Genomic DNA, 20,472 nt, shown 5'->3' on the forward strand with positions numbered 1-20,472 from the left:
ATGAAGAATGGTTGCAGGACTTGGGTTTGGCTAGTCTAAAGAAAAGAAGAAACAGGGGCGGCATGATAGCAGTATTCCAGTATTTGAGGGGCTACCACAAAGAGGGCATCATACTATTTTCCAAAGCACCAGAGGGCAAGACAAGAAACAATGGTTGGAAACTGACCGAAGAGAGAAGCAACCTGGAATTAAGGAGAAACTTTCTGGCAGTGAGGACAATTATCCAGTGGAACAGCTTGCCTTCAGAAATTGTGGGAGTTCCATCACTAAAGATTTTTAAGAGGCTATACACTCACTTGTCTGAGATGGTATAGGTCAGAAATGTCAAACTCGAGACGTCACGTGACATCACGTGACGTATCGGGACTGTTTTGCCTTTGCTGGCAGTGGGGTGGGTGCGGCTTCCTTGTGATGCGTCCGGCTCACAGGCTGGCAGTTTGACATCCCTGGTATAGATCCTCCTGCTCAAGCAGGGGGCTGGACTAGAAGACCTCCAAGGTCACTTTCAGCTCTATTCTATTCATTGTCTAAGTCATTTATAAAAATATTGGAAAGCACTGGGCTCCAGGGCAGAATTCTGAGATACCTAGCCTCTTTCCATGTAGACAGTGATCATTAAGAAATAAGCATTGGGTACAATGTTGACCACCCATCGCACATTGCTTTATTTTATCAAAAAGGAAAATATAGTCAATTTTATCAAATGGTTTACAGTCTAGAAGATGCATTAAATTCACGGCTTTTCTTTGGTCTACTAATTTGGCAAAATAAAGCAATGATTCATCTGTTATGACCTATTTTTAACAAACTCTGGTTTGTTTTCTAGTTTCTAGTCATCACCTTGTTCTTTTCAAACTGCTTGCAAGTCCACTGTTTGATTATTTTTAGGATTTTCACAAGTACTGATGTCAAATTAATTGATCTGTAATTGTCTGGACCCATGTTTTTCCTTTTTAAAAGACTACAACATTATATCTTCTCCAGTCTTCTGGCCTGGGTCTAGAAAAATACAAAATACTGTACGTATTATCAACTGCTCCTGTGGGATATAACATTGGTGTTAAATGGCACACGATGTGCCTGAGAATGGATGGTGGAGTCCAAACTGTTTGGAAATAATTTTGTAATTTTCCTGCCTGGTGAACACCAATAACTGGGGGGTGGGGGGTGGTTTGTACTCATCGAGAGTGGACAGATATTCTCTTAATAATTCTTTGCTTATTTTGGCTAGTATACCTGTTTTTTGCTCCACCTTCTCCGCATGCTTTCCATTGGAGCTGAGCCACCAGCAGGATTTAGGCTTGGCAGTCCCTTCCCTGGCACTCCTCCCACAGCAATGGTTCGCTGGCACTCTTGCCCCCGCCCTCCCAGGCAGTTCACTGACTCTTGTCCCCAGACAATTCGCTGAATGGGACACTTAAACACCTCCTGATTAAACTTTGCTCTTAATTGCTTTTAGTTATATTTTTATATTGTTTTATTGTTTGTAAACTTCCCAGAATCACCTAGGTGGGATGGGCAGTGTAGAAATTTAGTATGTAAATTAAAATAAATAAGATCTAAAAATGTAATCTATTTTCCTAACAAGTCCTTCAATTAGATAAAAAGAACCTAATTAAGCACGAGTCAAAACATTATGCTTCTTTTATTTATTGAGTAAATGATTTACATATTGGTAAATGTGTGATAGCAATAACTTCAGTTAACTGTTTCTAATAACTGTTGATTGGTCCCAGGATTTTGATTTGGCCATTCCAAAACATTAACTTTCTTCTTCTTCAACCATTCTTTGGTTAAGATTAGCGGGTTTTGGTTCTTGTCTCGCTCCATAGCCCATTTTCTTCTGAAATTCAGCTCATGGAAAGATATCCTGACATTTCCCTATAGAATTTAACACGATTCAGAATTCACAGTTCCATCAATGATGGCAAATAGTCCCACTCCAGAGGCAACAAAGGCCCAAAATCATGATACTGCTACCATTATGTTTCACAGATGGAATGATGTTTTTATGCTGGAATGTCTTTTCCAAAAAAACACTTTTCATTCAAGCCAGTGTTCTTTTTTAATCTCCTCCATTATCTCTTATACATCCCATCACATGCTTGCATACCTTCCCCAAATCTCCCTCACACCTTGCATCACACCTCTCATGCACCCGTCAAACCCCTGCACTCTTGATCCCATGCAGCACCTCTCACATTCCCTTGCACTTTTGTGCACCATCCATGGTGGCTTTCTCCTTGCAATCCTATCATCATTGTTATTCAGTACTTTCCTGATGGTGGTCTCATGACCTTCAGTTCCTTAGCTGTTACCCTGGAGTTGTGTAAGATCTTCCAGAATATATAGCTCTTGATATGATCTTAGCTGGTCAGCTGCTCCTGGGGGATATAACACTGGTTTTAAGTGGCACACGATCTGCCTGAGAATGGATGGTGGAGTCCAAACTGTTTGGAAATAATGTTGTAATTTTCCTGCCTGGTGAACACCAATAACTGGTTTTTTGGGAGGAGTCCTAAGAGAACTTCTTTGTTTATAGCATAATACTCTTTTATATTCCTGTGTCGTGAAAAATGGATTTTGAATAAATGAAGTGAATAATCACAGTTCTGCATGTCACTGATGAAGTGATGCTTGGCAGCTGTTTAATTGGGTTCTCTTTGGTTGTGTGGAGTTGTGTGAAGATACCACATTTTAGATCATATTTATGAAAAATACTAAAAATTCAGAATGTTCACAAGCTTTTAAGCACTATTGTATACATCTCACATATAAAGGTAAATTGCAGACTGAAACCATCAACAATTGAGAATTATTTGCAAATTCTATGCTGGGGACACAGACATTTAGGAAAGTGTCACTGCTGTTATTAATATTATGTTCTGGCATATTACATTAAGGAACCTGAATAAAGTGGTTGTTGAGAAATGTTAAAGATAAGGCATGCAAAGGATTCAATGCTATATTTGATTAACACAATTTTTCTTGGAAAAAACCAGACAAATATTAATGAACTAAAATTCCTATGTGGGTAATAAATTAAAATTTAAAATTAACTTTTAAGTAAATAAATAGCAAAGAGAAAATGTTACTAATATTTCATTAATGACAGTAAGGAAAAGTAATCAGCTATATAGATATCGATGTAGATATACCATAGTTTCATATGGACCAATGTAATTGCCACATATTGTATGAGGTAAACATCTTAGATATTTTCTGTAGCCCAAAACAAAATACTTTAAACTGGTACCTCTTATTCATAGAACATAGAATTATAGTGCTGGAAGGGATCAGTCTTTTTGTCCAACCCTTTGCTTAACCATCTCAGTGAAATGATTGTCCAGTCTGTTTTTGAAAGCCTCCTGTAATGGACCTCCCACATTCCATTAATTGTTTTCACTATCAGACAACACCAAGCTGGCAGGAACAGCCAACACTCTAGAAGATAGGCTTAAAATACAGGAGGATCTGGACAGACTCGAACACTGGGCGCTATCTAACAAAATCAAATTCAATGGTGAAAAAAGTAAAGTTCTACATTTAGGCAGGAAAAATCAAATGCACAGGTATAGTATAGGTGGTACCTTGCTCAATAGTAGTAACTGTGAGAGGGATCAGAGAATGTCGATTGGTGGCCCCCAGGGGGAGGTCCTTCTCTGTGGGCGCCCCGGAGCTATGGAATCGGCTGCCAGTTGAGCTCCGGATGGCGCCTGACCTTCGCTCCTTCCGTCGCGATCTGAAGACACTCTTATTTGAACAAGCCGGCCTGGCCTGATGGGGGATGGGTTGCGTTTTATGGTCATTCTTAATATTTGTACTTACTGTTTTTAGTCGGGCATATGTTTAATTTTCTTTTAACTTTTGTATTTTTGTATTTTTTATATATTTGCCCTGTTCACCACCCTGAGTCCTTCGGGAGAAGGGTGGTATATAAATAAAATTATTATTATTATTATTATTATTATTATTATTATTATTATTATTATTATTATTATTATTATTATTATTATTATTATTATTATTATTATTATTATTATCTCGGAGTCCTAGTAGACTATCACTTCAATATGAGCCAGCAGTGTGCTGCCAAAAAAGCCAACACAGTGCTAGGCTGCATTAAGAGGGATAGAATCAAGATCAAGTGAAGTACTAATACCACTTTACAATGCCTTGATGAGGCCACACCTGGAACACTGCATCCAGTTTTGGTCACCACGATGTAAAAAAGATGTCGAGACTCTAGAAAGGGTACAGAGAAGAGCAGCAAAGATGATTGGGGGACTGGAGGCTAAAACATATAGGGAACAGTTACTGAAATTGGGTATGTGTAGTTTAACGAAGAGAAGGGTGAGGGGTGACATGATAGCAGTGTTCCAATATCTCAGGGGCTGCCACAAAGAAGAGGGAGTCAAGCTATTCTCCAAAACACCTGAAACTAGTCAAGGAGAGAAGCAACATAGAACTAAGGAGAAACTTCCTGACAGTTAGAACAATTAACCAGTGGAACAACCTGCCTCCAGAAGTGGTGAATGCTCCAGCACTGGAAGTTTTTAAGAAGAGACTGGACAGCCATTTGCCTGAAATGGTATAGGGTTTCCTGCCTTAGCAGGGGGTTGGACTAGATGACCTCCAAGATCCCTTCCAACTTATTATTATCATTATTATAATCCAAAGTTCTTTAGGCAGCATCATTCCTTGAGCCAGCAGTTTACTTCTAGAATTCTCTGTTCCCTTATTAGATATTAATCTTTCATTGGAAGAATTGATGAAAACACCATCTGTGCTCCCAGATGTTTTGCTTTCCTGCCTAGTCCCTTTTCATTCTGCTCATTAGCACAGACTCCATTCTCTGAAGGAAGCTTGATTTGTACCATGTGCAGCTCAGCAAAAAATCTGAAATGTTTTCTACTCAGATTGATTGAAGAATTTTAATAATTCCTCACCTGAGACAAACTCAATAGGAGATATGTATTATCTTCAGTTAAATAAGAGCTAATTTGTGGACACCTTTTGAGCAAGTGATAGTTGTTTAAATAAAGGAAATTATATTTTTTGTGAGGTAAGCTGCTAATAATTCCATTGTTATGAAGATGGTATATCTTGTAATATGAAGTGGGAGTGAGGGGGAAAGGCAAAGAAAAATGTGAGTGGGGAGTTTGGAGAAGAATTTGTAGGTTTATTTTATAAAATGAGGACCCAGATTGTTGTCAGCAATGTTGACTCTGTAAACCACTTAGAGGGCTGTAAAGCACTGTAAAGCAGTACATAATTCTTTCTAAGTGCTACTGCTATTATTTTTCTATCAAACATAGTCAGTTTTAAGTTCAGACCAATTTTATTTTGAGGATATGTTTTGAAGACTATAAGTAGTAATAGTAAACTATTCAAATATTAGAAATAATTCAAGTAGGAAAACCGCATCAGCCTAGACTTACTTAAAATTGAGTAATTTCACTGTTCTCTTTCATAATTTGTCAGAAGCAGTATTAAAATAGAAGCACATTTTTTCCCTTTTTGTTCTTTATGATGGTGTGGGTACCTAATTTAACATAGGTATGCAAAACATTTTTGATCTCCAGGGCAATGTATACATATTTGTTCATGCTGTATTTCCCATAGTATAATACAGTTTTATGCAGTACAGTTGTAATTATAGGTTCTTACTTAAAGTTTTTAAAGTGACATTAAGAAATTCTTCAGGTTTCCTCTTTTGCTTTTATCTTCTTCAAAGTTAAGCATTTTTTTTAATTGATTGGAAAGGATTTTGGCTTTATTCTGTATCCTAGAGAAATGATGTATGGATAAACCAACTCCGGTAGTTCTGAAAGGAAACACAGATTAAGTATTACATATGCTACATAATACTTATAACATCCATAATGTTGCACATAAGTTACCCAAATAAATACATTTTAAAATAGCTAAATATACAGTACATGCTTTTTCATTAATATTATTGAACTTACTCTAGAACACAAGTGTCAAAATTGGTCACGTCATGTGACATATTGTGACGTATAATGTTTTTTGCCTTTGCAGAGCTTGGGTGGGCATGGCTTGCATGTGACACATCCAGCCCATGGGCCACACGTTGACAGGCCTGCTCTAGAAAGACTGAATTATCATTCATAAATTGTAGACTTATAAAGATGGAGAGGACCCTTGAGATTATTAGTCTGACCACCCAGCCTGTGTTTAAAAATTTTTCTCAAAGAAAGTATATTTTTCCATTCTTGTGTCTGCAGTAGCCAGCCAGCGGTCTCTGTAAGGAAGGGAAGAATCACTGGGATATATTCAGGTCTTCTGCATTCTAGGCATCTATTAGATAATCACTTAGATCTGCTCAGTTAGCTTCTGACTGTGCAAGGTGACCAAGTCATTTTCTTGTCCTGTTATTGGGGGTTAGTTGTTTGACCTGAGAAAGTAGACAGAATCCCTGGTGCTTCTATTGCATAAGCTCCCAGGTTCAGCTTACGATCACTCACACATTCACAAGTTGTAGAAGCATGTGGATCTTTTCAGGCCCACTTGCTTTCTATTTGGGTAAGTGTGGCAAACAAGACATACAGCTTTGTGCTACAGCTAGAATTAATTACGAATACATTCTTTTGAACTGAACATGGGTACAAAGGTTCTTTGGAATACAAAGTGAATTTAAATTTAACAGTAAAACTTCACTAGTATATGCATCTTCCTCACACGCACATACACACATATTTATTTATTACATCTTTCTCAATTAGCTTGTCAAGCACTACTAGCCAGAAGAATAGATGCTGTCTAATCCCCAAAAGTGCTTGATTTTCTAATTGACAAGACTGCAGGTACTCTTGCCTTATTGATTTTGAAATTTGGTAGCTGTTGATGGGACTTCGGGGAAGGTATTGCATGGGGTCAAGCCTAACTTCTTTTGTCTGGTGGCTTTTCCCTCGTTTCCTTAACAACTTGGTTCCTTTTATTTATTTATTATAGAAAATTTTATTGATTTTCTAGTTTTACATTTAAATATTTGAAAAGCAACATGGTGGCTGAGTTGGTCAATAATTCAGTAACACATAAATATCTTAGTACAGATCTCAAACTATTACATTAAATATTTCCTCTCTTTTCCCCTTGGTATTTACTGTCTTATATTTAAATTAACACAATTCTTATTATATTGATTAAATAAAAAATAACTGTCAATGTTAGGAAGAATTGCTATGGTGAAAATGAATATGTTACTAAAAATATTTTTCTTATTCCAAACAATATCTATAAAACTAGATAAAACTTTTTTGAAGACCTAAATTCCTTAATTTTAAAATTTATCTGGCAAGGAAAGAAAGCTAGAATTAAATTGAAAATGTTACAAGAAGCTAAGGAAAATGGAGGTTTTGATTTGCCAGATTGGATTTTATATTATCAAGCATCAGTATTAACATAGGTAAAAAAGAATGGATAACGCTTAGAAATAAAAGGTTGTTGTATCTGCAGGGATATGACTTACAACTTGGTTGACATGCCTTTTTATGATATGGGAAAAATAAAATTCATAAATATTTCCAAAACCACTATATTAGAAATGAATTATTACTAACATGGAAAAAATAAAATGTAAAATATATTTGAAAGTTCCATAAAATTATGTCAGATAAATGTTGGAAATGTAATCATAAACCACTTACTTATTATCATGTACGGTGGACACCCCTTCATGGATTACTGCCTTGTCGTGGCGAAGGGGCTTGCGTAATTCAATGAAGCTATGAGCTATGCCGTGCAGGGCCACCCAAGACGGACAGGTCATAGCTGAGAGTTCTGACAAAACGTGATCCACTGGAGAAGGAAATGGCAACCCACTCCAGTATCTTTGCCATGAAAACCCTATGGACAGTACCAAAAGGCAAAACGATATGACGCTGGAAGATGAGCCCCTCAGGTCGGAAGGCGTCCAATATGCTACTGGGGAAGAGCAGAGGGCTAGTACTAGTAGCGCCAGAAAGAATGAAGCGACTGGGCCAAAGCTGAAAGGACGCTCAGCTGTGGATATGTCTGGTGGTGAAAGGAAAGTCCGATGCTGTAAAGATTTTTTCTCCATAGGAACCTGGAATGTAAGATCCATGAATCAAGGAAAGCTGGACGTGGTCAAACAAGAGATGACAAGACTGAACATCGACATCTTAGGTATCAGCGAACTAAAATGGACAGGAATGGGTGAATTTAATTCAGATGACCATCAGGTATACTACTGCGGGCAAGAATCCCTCAGAAGAAATGGAGTAGCCTTCATAGTCAATAAAAGAGTAGGAAAATCAATACTGGGATACAATCCTCAAAATGACAGAATGATCTCAGTTCGAATCCAAGGCAAACCATTCAATATCACAGTAGTCCAAGTCTATGCCCCAACCACCAGTGCTGAAGAGGATGAAATTGACCGGTTCTATGAAGCCCTACAGCACCTTATAGAAGTAACACCAAAAAATGATGTCCTTATCATCATGGGGGATTGGAATGCTAAAGTAGGAAGCCAAAAGATAACTGGAATAACAGGCAAGTTTGGCCTTGGAGTACAAAATGAAGCAGGGCACAGGCTGATAGAATTTTGTCAAGAGAATACGATGGTCATAGCAAACACTCTTTTCCAACAACCCAAGAGACGGCTCTACACATGGACATCACCAGACGGTCAACACAGAAATCAGATTGACTATATGCTCTGCAGCCAAAGATGGAGAAGCTCTATACAGTCGGTAAAAACAAGACCAGGAGCTGACTGTGGCTCAGACCATGAGCTTCTCCTTGCAAAGTTTAGGCTTAAACTGAAGAAAGTAGGGAAAAGCACTAGGCCACTCAGGTATGAATTAAATCATATCCCTGTTGAATATACAGTAGAGGTGACAAATAGATTTAAGGAATTAGATCTGATAGACAGAGTGCCTGAAGAACTATGGACAGAGGTTCGCGACATTGTACAACAGGTAGCAACCAAAACCATCCCAAAGAAAAAGAAATGCAAGAAAGCAAAATGGCTGTCTGAGGAAGCTTTGCAAATAGCTGAGGAAAGGAGGGAAGCGAAAGGCAAGGGAGAAAAACATAGATATGCCCAATTGAATGCAGAATTCCAGAGAATAGCTAGAAGAGATAAGAATGCCTTCTTAAATGAACAGTGCAAAGAAATAGAAGAAAACAATAGAATAGGGAGGACCAGAGATCTTTTCAAGAAAATTGGAGAGATGAAGGGAACGTTTAATGCAAAAATGGGCATGATAAAGGACCAAAATGGCAGGGACCTAACAGAGGCAGAAGAGATTAAGAAGAGGTGGCAAAATTACACAGAAGAACTATACAAGAATGAGCTTAACGTCCCAGATAATCACAATGAGGTGGTCACTGACCTCGAGCCAGACATCCTAGAATGTGAGGTGAAGTGGGCCTTAGAAAAGCTGAGCAACAACAAAGCTAGTGGAGGTGACAGTATTCCAGCTGAGCTATTCAAAATCTTAAAAGACAGTGCAGTAAAAGTGCTACACTCAATTTGCCAGCAAATTTGGAAAACTCAACAGTGGCCACAGGATTGGAAAAGATCAGTTTACATTCCAATCCCAAAGAAAGGCAGTGCCAAAGAATGTTCAAACTATCGCACCATTGCACTCATTTCTCATGCTAGTAAAGTCATGCTTAAAATCCTACAAGCTAGACTTCAGCAGTATGTGGATCGAGAACTACCAGAAGTACAGGCAGGATTTCGAAGAGGCAGAGGAACTAGAGATCAAATTGCCAACATACGCTGGATCATGGAGAAAGCTAGGGAGTTCCAGAAAAACATCTACTTCTGCTTCATTGACTATGCTAAAGCCTTTGATTGTGTGGATCATAACAAACTGTGGCAAGTTCTTAAAGAGATGGGAGTACCAGACCATCTTATTTGTCTCTTGAGAAACCTATATGCGGGTCAAGAAGCAACAGTGAGAACTGGACACGGAACCACTGATTGGTTCAAAATTGGGAAAGGAGTCCGGCAAGGCTGTATACTGTCGCCCTGCCTATTTAACTTATATGCAGAGCACATCATGAGAAAGGCAGGGCTAGATGAATCAAAAGTTGGAATTAAGATTGCCGGAAGAAATATCAACAACCTAAGATATGCAGATGATACCACTCTAATGGCAGAAAGTGAAGAAGAACTAAAGAGCCTCTTGTTGCGGGTGAAGAAGGAGAGTGCAAAACTTGGGTTGAAACTTAACATTAAGAAAACCAAGATCATGGCATCTGGCCCTCTCAATTCTTGGCAAATAGATGGGGAAGAAATGGAGGTAGTGACAGATTTTGTTTTCCTGGGCTCCAAGATCACTGCAGATGGGGACTGTAGCCAAGAAATTAAAAGACGCTTGCTCCTGGGGAGGAAAGCCATGGCAAATCTAGACAGCACACTAAAAAGCAGAGACATCACCCTGTCAACAAAAGTGCGTATAGTCAAGGCTATGGTCTTCCCAGTTGCAATGTATGGCAGTGAAAGTTGGACCATAAGAAAGGCTGAGCGCCAAAGAATTGAGGCCTTTGAACTATGGTGCTGGAGAAGACTCCTGCGAGTCCCTTGGACTGCAAGGCGATCAAACCGGTCAGTCCTAGAGGAGATCAATCCTGACTGCTCTTTAGAAGGCCAGATCCTGAAGCTAAAACTCAAATACTTTGGCCACCTAATGAGAAGGAAGGACTCACTGGAGAAGAGCCTAATGCTGGGAAAGATCGAGGGCAATAGAAGAAGGGGACGACAGAGAATGAGGTGGCTGGATGGAGTCACTGAAGCAGTAGGCGTGAGCTTAAATGGACTCCAGAAGATGGTAGAAGACAGGAAGGCCTGGAGGAATGTTGTCCATAGGGTCGCGATGGGTCGGACACGACTTCGCAGCTAACAACAACAACAACGGTGGACAAGTATTCAAAGAGATATTGGACAAAAATACATATTTGGCTAGAAAAGATGCTGGGGAAACGTGTAGATTTTAAACCTGAACTTTTTAAATTAGGTATAATGCCAGAAAAGCTTGACAAACGAAGTATATATTTGATTTTGCATGTGATAACAGCAGCAAGACTTATATTTGCACAACATTGGAAAAATGAAGAAATACCATCAGAGGAAGAAACAATTTAAAAAACACTAGGCTGTGCGGAAATAGACAGACTTACTCTGAGATTGAAAGAAAAAAAGAAACAGAATATTTTCAAACTTGGGACTTATTTTATCAATGGCTGGAGAAATGAACTGGGATTAGGAATTTAATTTGTATTGGTGAATGATAAACTCAGACAATACGTTTGTTGAATAAGCAGTTGAATTGTATTAAAAAAAATCAATAAAAACATATGTATAAATGTATATGTATATATATAAAGATCACTCCATGTCTACAAAAACCATCATGAAAATCCTGGATCTATGCCTCAATACATACTTCAATGGGAAAATATACAAGCACGTACAAGGCACTCTGATGGAATCACCCATATCAGGCCTAATAGCAGAAGCGGTCAAGCAATGACTCAAATCCATAGTTCTACCCACCATCCAACCAAAATTCTGGACACACTACGTCAATGACACCTTTGTCATCAAACGCTCCCAAATTGAAGAAACATACCACCTACTTAACATATTCCCTGGGATCAAATTTACACATGAAGAGGAAAAAGGCAACAAACTCTCATTCCTCGACATTGACATACGGAGACTGAAAAATGGACAACTCGAAATCCACATCTACCGCAAACCTATATGCACACGGAAAAGATCCTCAGCTTTGCAAGCAACCATCCCAGTGCACACAAAAGAAGCTCTGTCCAGACTCCCTTCAGAAGGGCCAGGATACACTGCACCACCACAACACTAAGAAAAGCAGAAGAGAAACAGCTGCTTGACATCTTTCTCCATAACGGCTATCCCAAAAACCGTTTTATTCCAACACATAGCACCCAAACCATAACACACTACACAACTAAACACCATGCAAAAATTAACCCTACCATACACAAAAGGGTGTCAGAAATGACAGCCAGAATTCTCCAATCCCTAGGAATAACAATAGCCCACAAACCCACAACCACATTCTGCCAGGAATTATCGAGAATCAAAGACAAAATACAGAAGGATGAAAGAAACAATGAAAGCTACAAAATCAACTGTAAGAATGGCAACTAATTCTACTAGTATAAACATCATGCCAATTAAAAACCAGGATCCACGAACACCGGCTGGCAGTCAAATGCCACAATCCCAAATCCTTAATCTCTACTCACATCAACACCAAACGACACCAGTTTGATTAGAGCAACACTAAAATCATTGGCCACACTATCACTCACCACACTCATGAGTTCATTGAAACCTGGCACTTCACAAGCAATTCCGTCAACAGACACATAGACCTACAACCACCCTTAGAATTCAAATCAACTGCACAGCCAACCAGAGACAGTCAATCAATCCACGCAAGTCCCTCCCTCCCCCACCAGCAATTCACATTCCAATGACCCTGACCTGATGTAACCTCCCCAAGACCCATCACAAGCCTCTCACTGATGACTCATATCTTACCCATCACAAGACTGTCACTTGACATACCGTATCTGAAGCCCTTATAAACAGAATACTGACAGTGACATCGCCTAAACTCCACTGAAGATGTTACCAACCCTGGTAATGAAACGTTTGGAAAGCACCCACAAGCTCAGAGAATGAACATTCTCACACACACCCATACACACCCACAAAGTCACCGTGGCTTCGTTTTTCAGGAACATTGATTACAACTTCTGTTCATGAATGAATCCCAGTTGTGTAACACTACTAAGCTTTAAAAGAAAAATAGAAAAGCAACAGGGTGTGTAATTAAAGACTAGCAGTGAGGACTAGGTTTTAATCTACTCTCAGCCACAGAATTTCACTGTGTGACTTTGGGTCTCTCAGTGCAACATCATCATCATCATCATCATCATCACCATCATCATCATAATTTTATTTATATACTGCACAGGATGATTGTTGTGAGGCAAAATAGGACTATTTGTAAAAGACACAGAGTGTAAATCTGATAAATAAATAATACCTGAGGCCTGATGATGACTTCCCTCTTTCGGATCTTATGGATAAGTTCTTATGGATAAGAGGTGTACTTCCGTTTGACAATAACTTCAAATTTGGTGATTTTAAGCTGTATCCTTCTCTACTTGTTCCATAATGCCTTATTGTTTTTTTGCACGAATTGCAGGTAATTAGCTAGAGAGAGACAAGGAAAGTCCACATGCTACTAAGCTCATTTCTACTTAGGCATTAATATCCACTAGAACTACTACAGTGAACTATTTTAGGAAAATAATTGAGAATCCATAGGTAATGTTTTGCAAATCTACAGTTTTGCCAAAAATGTATAATCACTATTTATTCATTTAAGTAAAGAAAATAATATTTCAAACTTTATATATGCCAAACACATCACAGGCTCCTGTGAAGTTGCACAACTGTATTTCAAGAAAATGGGAACATCAGAAGATACCAAGAATTTGGCTCCTTTGCTTTCCAACCTTTTTTGCTGTCAGTAGATTCCTGCAGTGAGGACATTACACTAGATGGATCTCAAATATGATATCCAATACCCAATGGTCATAGTTGCTCCAGTTATTGTATCAGAAATATGGGTTGATGTTTAGAAAAATCCACTAGAACTACTACAGTGAACTATTTTAGGAAAATAATTGAGAATCCATAGGTAATGTTTTGCAAATCTACAGTTTTGCCAAAAATGTATAATCACTATTTATTCATTTAAGTAAAGAAAATAATATTTCAAACTTTATATATGCCAAACACATCACAGGCTCCTGTGAAGTTGCACAACTGTATTTCAAGAAAATGGGAACATCAGAAGATACCAAGAATTTGGCTCCTTTGCTTTCCAACCTTTTTTGCTGTCAGTAGATTCCTGCAGTGAGGACATTACACTAGATGGATCTCAAATATGATATCCAATACCCAATGGTCATAGTTGCTCCAGTTATTGTATCAGAAATATGGGTTGATGTTTAGAAAATAGAGAAACAATTCCTAAAGCTGTATGAATTACATTATGCTGTTAGCATTTAATAATTCAACCATATAATGGCACAATGTAAAAGACATTTTGTTGTTTCTAAAAAAATTTCTATTGCTATGAGGCAAATTGCTTCAAGTTTAATCTTACCAGGGCATTCTTTGATTCCTTGTACTTCCTCAAGAGCTTTGTTTGCTTTAAACTAAGTCTGTAGTTTTTTTTTCCCAGATGAAGTATTTTTTCTATCCTTGGTGTTATTTTCATTTTGGGTAACAGACGCATTGTATAGTTATTAGGGAAAAAAAACTGGAAACAGTAGTAGCACACCTGATTTACAGAATGTTCATTTTTCCCTGTAAATAATAATAATAGTGAAGTTATTTGAATTTTAATTATATATTGTAATACAATCAAATTAAAATTTCACTGTTTTTAAGTTGGGGTTTAGGAAGAGGAAAGCCATAAATGCACCTATACTAGCCCAGTCCACTATCAACTACTATGTCCTGCAAACTTTTCTGGCCAACTGAACTGCCTGGCAGAGTAATCTGCTGCTCAACTGCCTGCTGGTTGAAAAGGTCTTTCTTAAACTGCATGAAAGCAACTGAAAGTAATTCCCATCTTTATGGAAGCAAAACCTGGCATTTTAAAAGCTAATTCCATAAACAAAAAGAAATATCACAGAATTATTCCTCTCCCCAAAGTTCATGCTAAAAATATATAAAAGGAGAAGTTGACTATAAAATATTTGAGGGGGAAAATCTCCAGAGACAGAGGGATGACATGGGTATTGAATGTACAAAGGTTTTCAGACTTAATTATTTTCAGAAAGCACATATTAACTAAATAATGATAAATTTTTATTTTAGAACTATTTTTATGGAAATAGCCCATCTTTAAAAGAAAATTAGAATGTAGAAATATAGAAAACTGATGACAGAAAAAGACCTAGTGGTCCATAAAGTCTGCCCTTCAAGGTTTTTTTTGTCAATTGATGGACATGTGTTTATAACAAGCATGTTTAAATTCAGTTATTATCCACTATCTCCCCTGGAACCTGGTTCCAAGCTTCCACTACTCCTGTGAAGCAACACTTTTAACTTCCCTCCTGTCAGTTTGAGGTTATGCCTCCATGTTCTTGACTTTTGCTTAATATTGAAAACTCTGCCTTCTTGAACTTTATTCACACCCTTAATATATTTAAATTCAAATGCTTCAGCTAGTGCAAAGTGCAGTAGCAAGAACAGTTTTTGGGGCCCTAGAGTAGCCCATATTACACCTCTGCTTTGTGAACTTCACTGGCTAACAGTCTGCTTCTAAATGAAGTCAGGTGTTATGACCTTTAAAGCCCATAATGGCAAAGATGCAGACTACCTGATGAACTGCCTCGTTCTTCTAGGACAAGCCCATCCTACTCATGCCAGGAGTGGGGAGCTACTTTGGACCCTTTTGGTCAAAGAACTCTGACTAGAAGGGTCCAGAAGAAAAGCTTTCTCTGCTGCAGCACTCACCCTTTGGAACATCTTATCTACTAAGCTAAGATCTGCCCCCACCCTTCTATACTTCTGGAAGAGCCAGAAGACTTGGCTCTGGCAGTTGGCCCGAAGACTAAATGGGGGACTTCCACACTGGAGGTTGCTGCTGGATTGATGGCAGACTCCACCTTCTCTCTCTGCTCTCTTCTCTCCACTCATTCAACTTCTAGATAATCATATTGATGAATTCTTGTTGTGTTTCTTTTTCATTATATTACTATTCTTTTATTTTACTTCTGTTCTGTTTATACTCTTTTCATTTTCTTCCTTTTTATTATTTTAAGCCACCTAGAGAAGCCACAAAGCAAGATAGTGGGAAATAAATTTAACAAATAAAATAGTAAGTTTCAATATTGTCCCCTTTTTCCTGTCTGTCCTCCAGACTGTACATATTCAGTTTTTCCGGTATCTCCTGGAGTGTTTTGTTTCTCAGACCATGCACCATTTTTGTTGCCCATCTCTGCACTCACTCAATCTTATCAATATCTTTTTTTAAGTGAATTCTCCAGAAGTAAGCACAGTATTCCAAATGGGGTCTGCCTAGCTGAACTAGGACCTACTTTTTCCTCTAGTGATCCCTCTAGTGATACATCCCAGAATTTTGTGTGCCTTCATACCTGCCTGGTTACACTTGCAACTCATTTTGCAGTAGTCAGCCATAACCACACTTAAATCTTTTTCTTCCAGTGTTGTTTTAACACTGTACCCCCAATTCTGTGCCCTGCCAAACGATTTTTTCACAAGTGCATGATCTTACATTTAGAAACATTAACCTGCAGTTTCCACATTTTTGACCAATTTTCCAGAAATGCCAAATCATTTTGCATGTTACGAATACCCCTAGGAACATCACCTCTATTACACACTTTTATGTCGTTGGCAAAAAAGCAAATCTTACCTAGCAATCTGTTATATGACTTACCAATACATTTGAATAGAACACTCCATTTGTAAGAGGTCTCTATTCACAGTCCCACATTAACAATCACAAACTGGGATCTATTCTGAACCAACTTTCTATCCACTGAACCATTTGAGTGGTTAAGTCCTAACTTAAACAACTTTTTTATGAGATTATGTGGAACTATATCAAACAGTTTGCTAAAATTTAGATAGGCTATGTCCACAGCTCCACTTTCATTCAAAATATTTGTGACATAGTTTAAAAAGGACCCAGATTGTTGGGGGCAATTAAGCTGACTTTGTAATAATGCCGCTTGGGGTGTGTGCGAAAGCCCTAATAAGCAGGCATATACATAGAATGAAGGCTACTGCTAAGCTTGTAAGCCGCCCTGAGTCTTCGGAGAAGGGCGGGATACAAATGGAATTTTTTAAAAAAACTAATATATGACTAATTAAAATTAAATTATTCATAAGCTTAAGCTTCCAGGCTTACTAGTCATTAAATAATTCATATTGCATCCTTTTTTAAAAAAATTAAATTCATCTAATAAAATGGCTATGATAAATGAGTTTTTAAAGACTCTATAGAACAGTTATTTTTGTGGTAACAGAATAAGCCAGTTATCTCTAAGGAGATAGAGATTTCAAGGAGTGGCTTTGTGATTTTTTTCAGAATATGTGTAGCATATGGTAAATTAACTTTATTCAATTTAACTATTCAGAATGGTGAAAAAATAAACTTCTATGACACAAAATTTAACTCAGCACCTCCCCAATCACATTGCCGGGTTAAATGAAATCAAGCCCTGAATTCAGATTTCATGCAAATTAAGCAGTGCACTAATATTAGATAAAGACAAAGAGATGGAGAAGACACACAAAAACTGGAGAATAATTAACTGTTACTCTTAATACAATATCTAGGTATACCAGTTCATAACTTCCCATTCCACTTTTAACTACAAGCAAACATGTTTAGAATGGAAATGAAAAGGGCATTTAAAATGAACATGTTCTGCAATTCATTTCTTTTAAATAATAAAATTACTGACCGCACAGAAATTACATTTTCATATTTAAGAAAAGCAATTTATATATTCCATTTTTGAAAGATTAAAAGTGCTGAAGGCACAGAAAAGAATCTCAAAAGCTTTTAATCTGACTTCCATGGTGTACCACAACTCCTGTGCAATTACCTTCTATGTTGCTGAGTGTCCATCTGTAGAGAAGACGACAAAAAAAAGAAATGAGCTGTATACGTTTATATTGTGTTTTTACTATATTACATTGTGATTTATAACAAATCAATAATACAAATCAATAATACAAATCAAATCAAATAAAAATGGAAATATAGTAATCATTTTAAAATACTGTCCAGAACAGAAAATTGGGTTCTAGTACATAAAAAACGCACCATGTAAGTAGTGATGGATGGCAGGGTGTTGTTTTTTTTTGTTAATTTATTTTTCTCTTCTAGACATACCTTGCTCTTATCTTTTTTAAATGTTTATCTTACTATTAGACGTTGCGTGTCGCTCTGAGTTTTTAGACGGCTTTCTAAATCTGACCAAAGAAGGTTACCAATGAGGAACGAAGGAATAAGCGAGAGGATTATAAACCAAGAAAATTGGGCAAACCCGAAAATGAGGCAGGCGCGATAGGAACAGATATGAGTGTTATAAAGGCATTTGGAAACAGGTAGAAACGAGAAAGCAAGGTGCACAAAAAGTCTTACAATAAAAATCTGGCTTCGGCTGGGCACGTTCCCGCCAACTGTCGAGCTGCATTTTCTAAGAGCCGGCATTTTCCCATCTCAGCGAAAGCAAATCAACAAAGCCCAAGCAGCGTAATAGCTAGAACGGCATAAGCTTGATAAGCGACGGAACGGGAAATAATTCCAGGCCTTTTTCCGGTTACCGGGTGGGAACAATTCCCGCATGAACGTTCCGCGTTACTATACTAACAAATATGGTTCTTACCGCTTTCCAGGAAAAGACCAGCAAATGTTTATATCTTTTTATTTCTGGGTGATCTTTGCCCATTTTGTTCTTCTCAGCTATGAGGAGTACAGTGGCCGCTAGCAGCAACACATTATTTTAGTTATTTTTTGGGAGTTGGACCTAAAAGACCTCTTAAGACCTCAAAGGTCCCTTCCAGCCGTATGATTCTATGAAACAAGAAGATAAAAGCTAATGCAAATTAACGTAAAGCAAGGAAAGAAAAAAGAAAGCAAAGAAATTTTTTGTTGAGCAGATGTTGAAAAAGGCTCAGCTTTATGAACTCAAGTCTTCGCCTCTTTCTGTTAGCCCTTGTTCCAGCCAGGAAGAGGAAGCAGACCAACTGTATCGGCAGCCTATTGCAGTCGAACTTCCGTTTTCACCCACCCATTCTTGTGCAGCAAGCAACTTGGGGGCACGCAACTTTGGGGCCACCTCACTCTCAGCCCATATTCAGCTAAATGCACTAGCTGACTCAGCAAAAAGCAAGCAAACAAGCAACAACAAAAACGGGATCCAATCCCTTGGCATTTGGAAGGAGAGTGTCGCTGGCCCGGCTCCGTAGAGTTCAAGCTTGCTCCTACTCGTTTTCAGATTCAAGTTCATTTCCCTCATCAGAATGATCCTGATTATAGTTACCCAAATTCAATTGTTGGTGGATTACTATTCTCCAGGCAAGACTGAACGGTTTAGTTTTGTGTTTATCCATAATTTGATCGACTGTACCAGGGGTGTCAAACTCACTGAGGGCCACATCAGGGTTGTGGTTGACCGAGGGGGGGCGTGGCTAGCTTGATGTCGCTTGTGTTGGGGGGCACCTGTGTTGTGCAGGCGGGGCTGGGGGGATCCCAATGAAAAAAGGCGAGACCAGGGCAAGCACCAACTCTTTTTTATATATAAAGATTTTATTAGTTTTTTTTCTTACATATTACATATATTTTCTTACATATATATGTTAGTTTTTCAACCAGCGTGCAGTCTGGATTCAAAAGTGCTAATACATAGTCAAATCCTAATCCTTCGTTCTTGGTAGTACTGTATGCTGTTTCTTCTTTATCTTTCAATCTCATAGTTAATCTGTCCATCTCTGTGCATTCCAATATTTTTAAATTATTTCTTCCTCTGGTGATACGCCTTCATTTTTCCAGTATTTCCATTGTAAACATCTTTCAGTGGTTCACTTAGTATCTCTTGGAGATTCTTGTATAGCCCCACCTGAAGCCCATCTGGACCTGGTGTTTCCCCATTTTTTTGTCTTTTTATGGCCTCTGATATTTCCATCATTGTAACCCTTTCATCCAACATAGTTTTAAATGTCTCTGACACCTTCGGAAGATTATTTTCTTCTAGATATTTTACAGTTCTCTCTCTTGAAGTTTCCTCCTTATCGTACAATTCCTTATAGTATTCTTTAATTATCTTATTTATTTCTTCATTTTTATGTTGTAAATGATCTTTCCCATTTAGTAACTTATGTATCGTTTTCTTCTCTTTCTGTTTTTTAAGTTTATAAGCTAACCATCTTCCCGGTTTATTGGCGTTTTTCAAAAATTTCTGTTTCGCTCTTTATCTGTTCTGCCACTTTTTCTGAGTCCCAACAGATTTAGTTTATGTTTTATTATGTCCATTTCTCTTTTCAAAGTCATTTTTTGTGGATTTGTTTGGAGTTCTGATTCTAACTTTCTAAATTTTCCTTTTAATAATACATATTGCTGTTTTCTCTGTTTATTTTTCCTTGCCATATATGTTATAGCTATGCCTCTAAAGTATGTTTTAGCTGTATCCCATACATTTTGTACTGTTGTATCTTCTTTTTTATTTTATTTGAAGAAAAAATCCATTTCTTTTTTCGCTAACTCTATGAATTCTTTTTCTTTTAATATGGATTGATGTAAGGTCCATCTTGGTCTTTTTTGTATTCCTTTCCAGGTCACTTTCAGAGGGTTATGATCTGCC

General features: G+C 37.8%; 1 protein-coding gene across 2 annotated transcripts; it reads right to left on the reverse strand.

Moving 5' to 3' along the window:
* Positions 1-1,640: 1,640 nt before the first annotated feature.
* RMP24 (ribonuclease MRP subunit p24) lies at positions 1,641-18,400 on the reverse strand. Of its 2 annotated transcripts, XM_081344827.1 has the most exons (6): positions 18,255-18,400; positions 17,713-17,735; positions 14,229-14,431; positions 13,098-13,267; positions 5,671-5,827; positions 1,641-1,881 (listed from the first exon to the last, which is right to left on the reverse strand). In XM_081344827.1, exons 1-5 carry the CDS (start codon positions 18,329-18,331, stop codon positions 5,680-5,682), a joined length of 621 nt encoding a protein of 206 aa, XP_081200953.1. In that variant the 5' UTR covers positions 18,332-18,400; the 3' UTR covers positions 1,641-1,881; positions 5,671-5,679. The 2 variants fall into 2 exon arrangements, with proteins under 2 accessions (XP_081200953.1, XP_081200952.1); XM_081344826.1 differs by lacking the exon at positions 1,641-1,881 and having other exon boundaries at positions 4,294-5,827.
* Positions 18,401-20,472: the final 2,072 nt, after the last annotated feature.

The sequence above is a fragment of the Vipera berus genome (genome assembly GCF_964194415.1).
Source record: "Vipera berus genome assembly, chromosome: Z".
Classification (NCBI taxonomy): Eukaryota; Metazoa; Chordata; class Lepidosauria; order Squamata; family Viperidae; genus Vipera; species Vipera berus.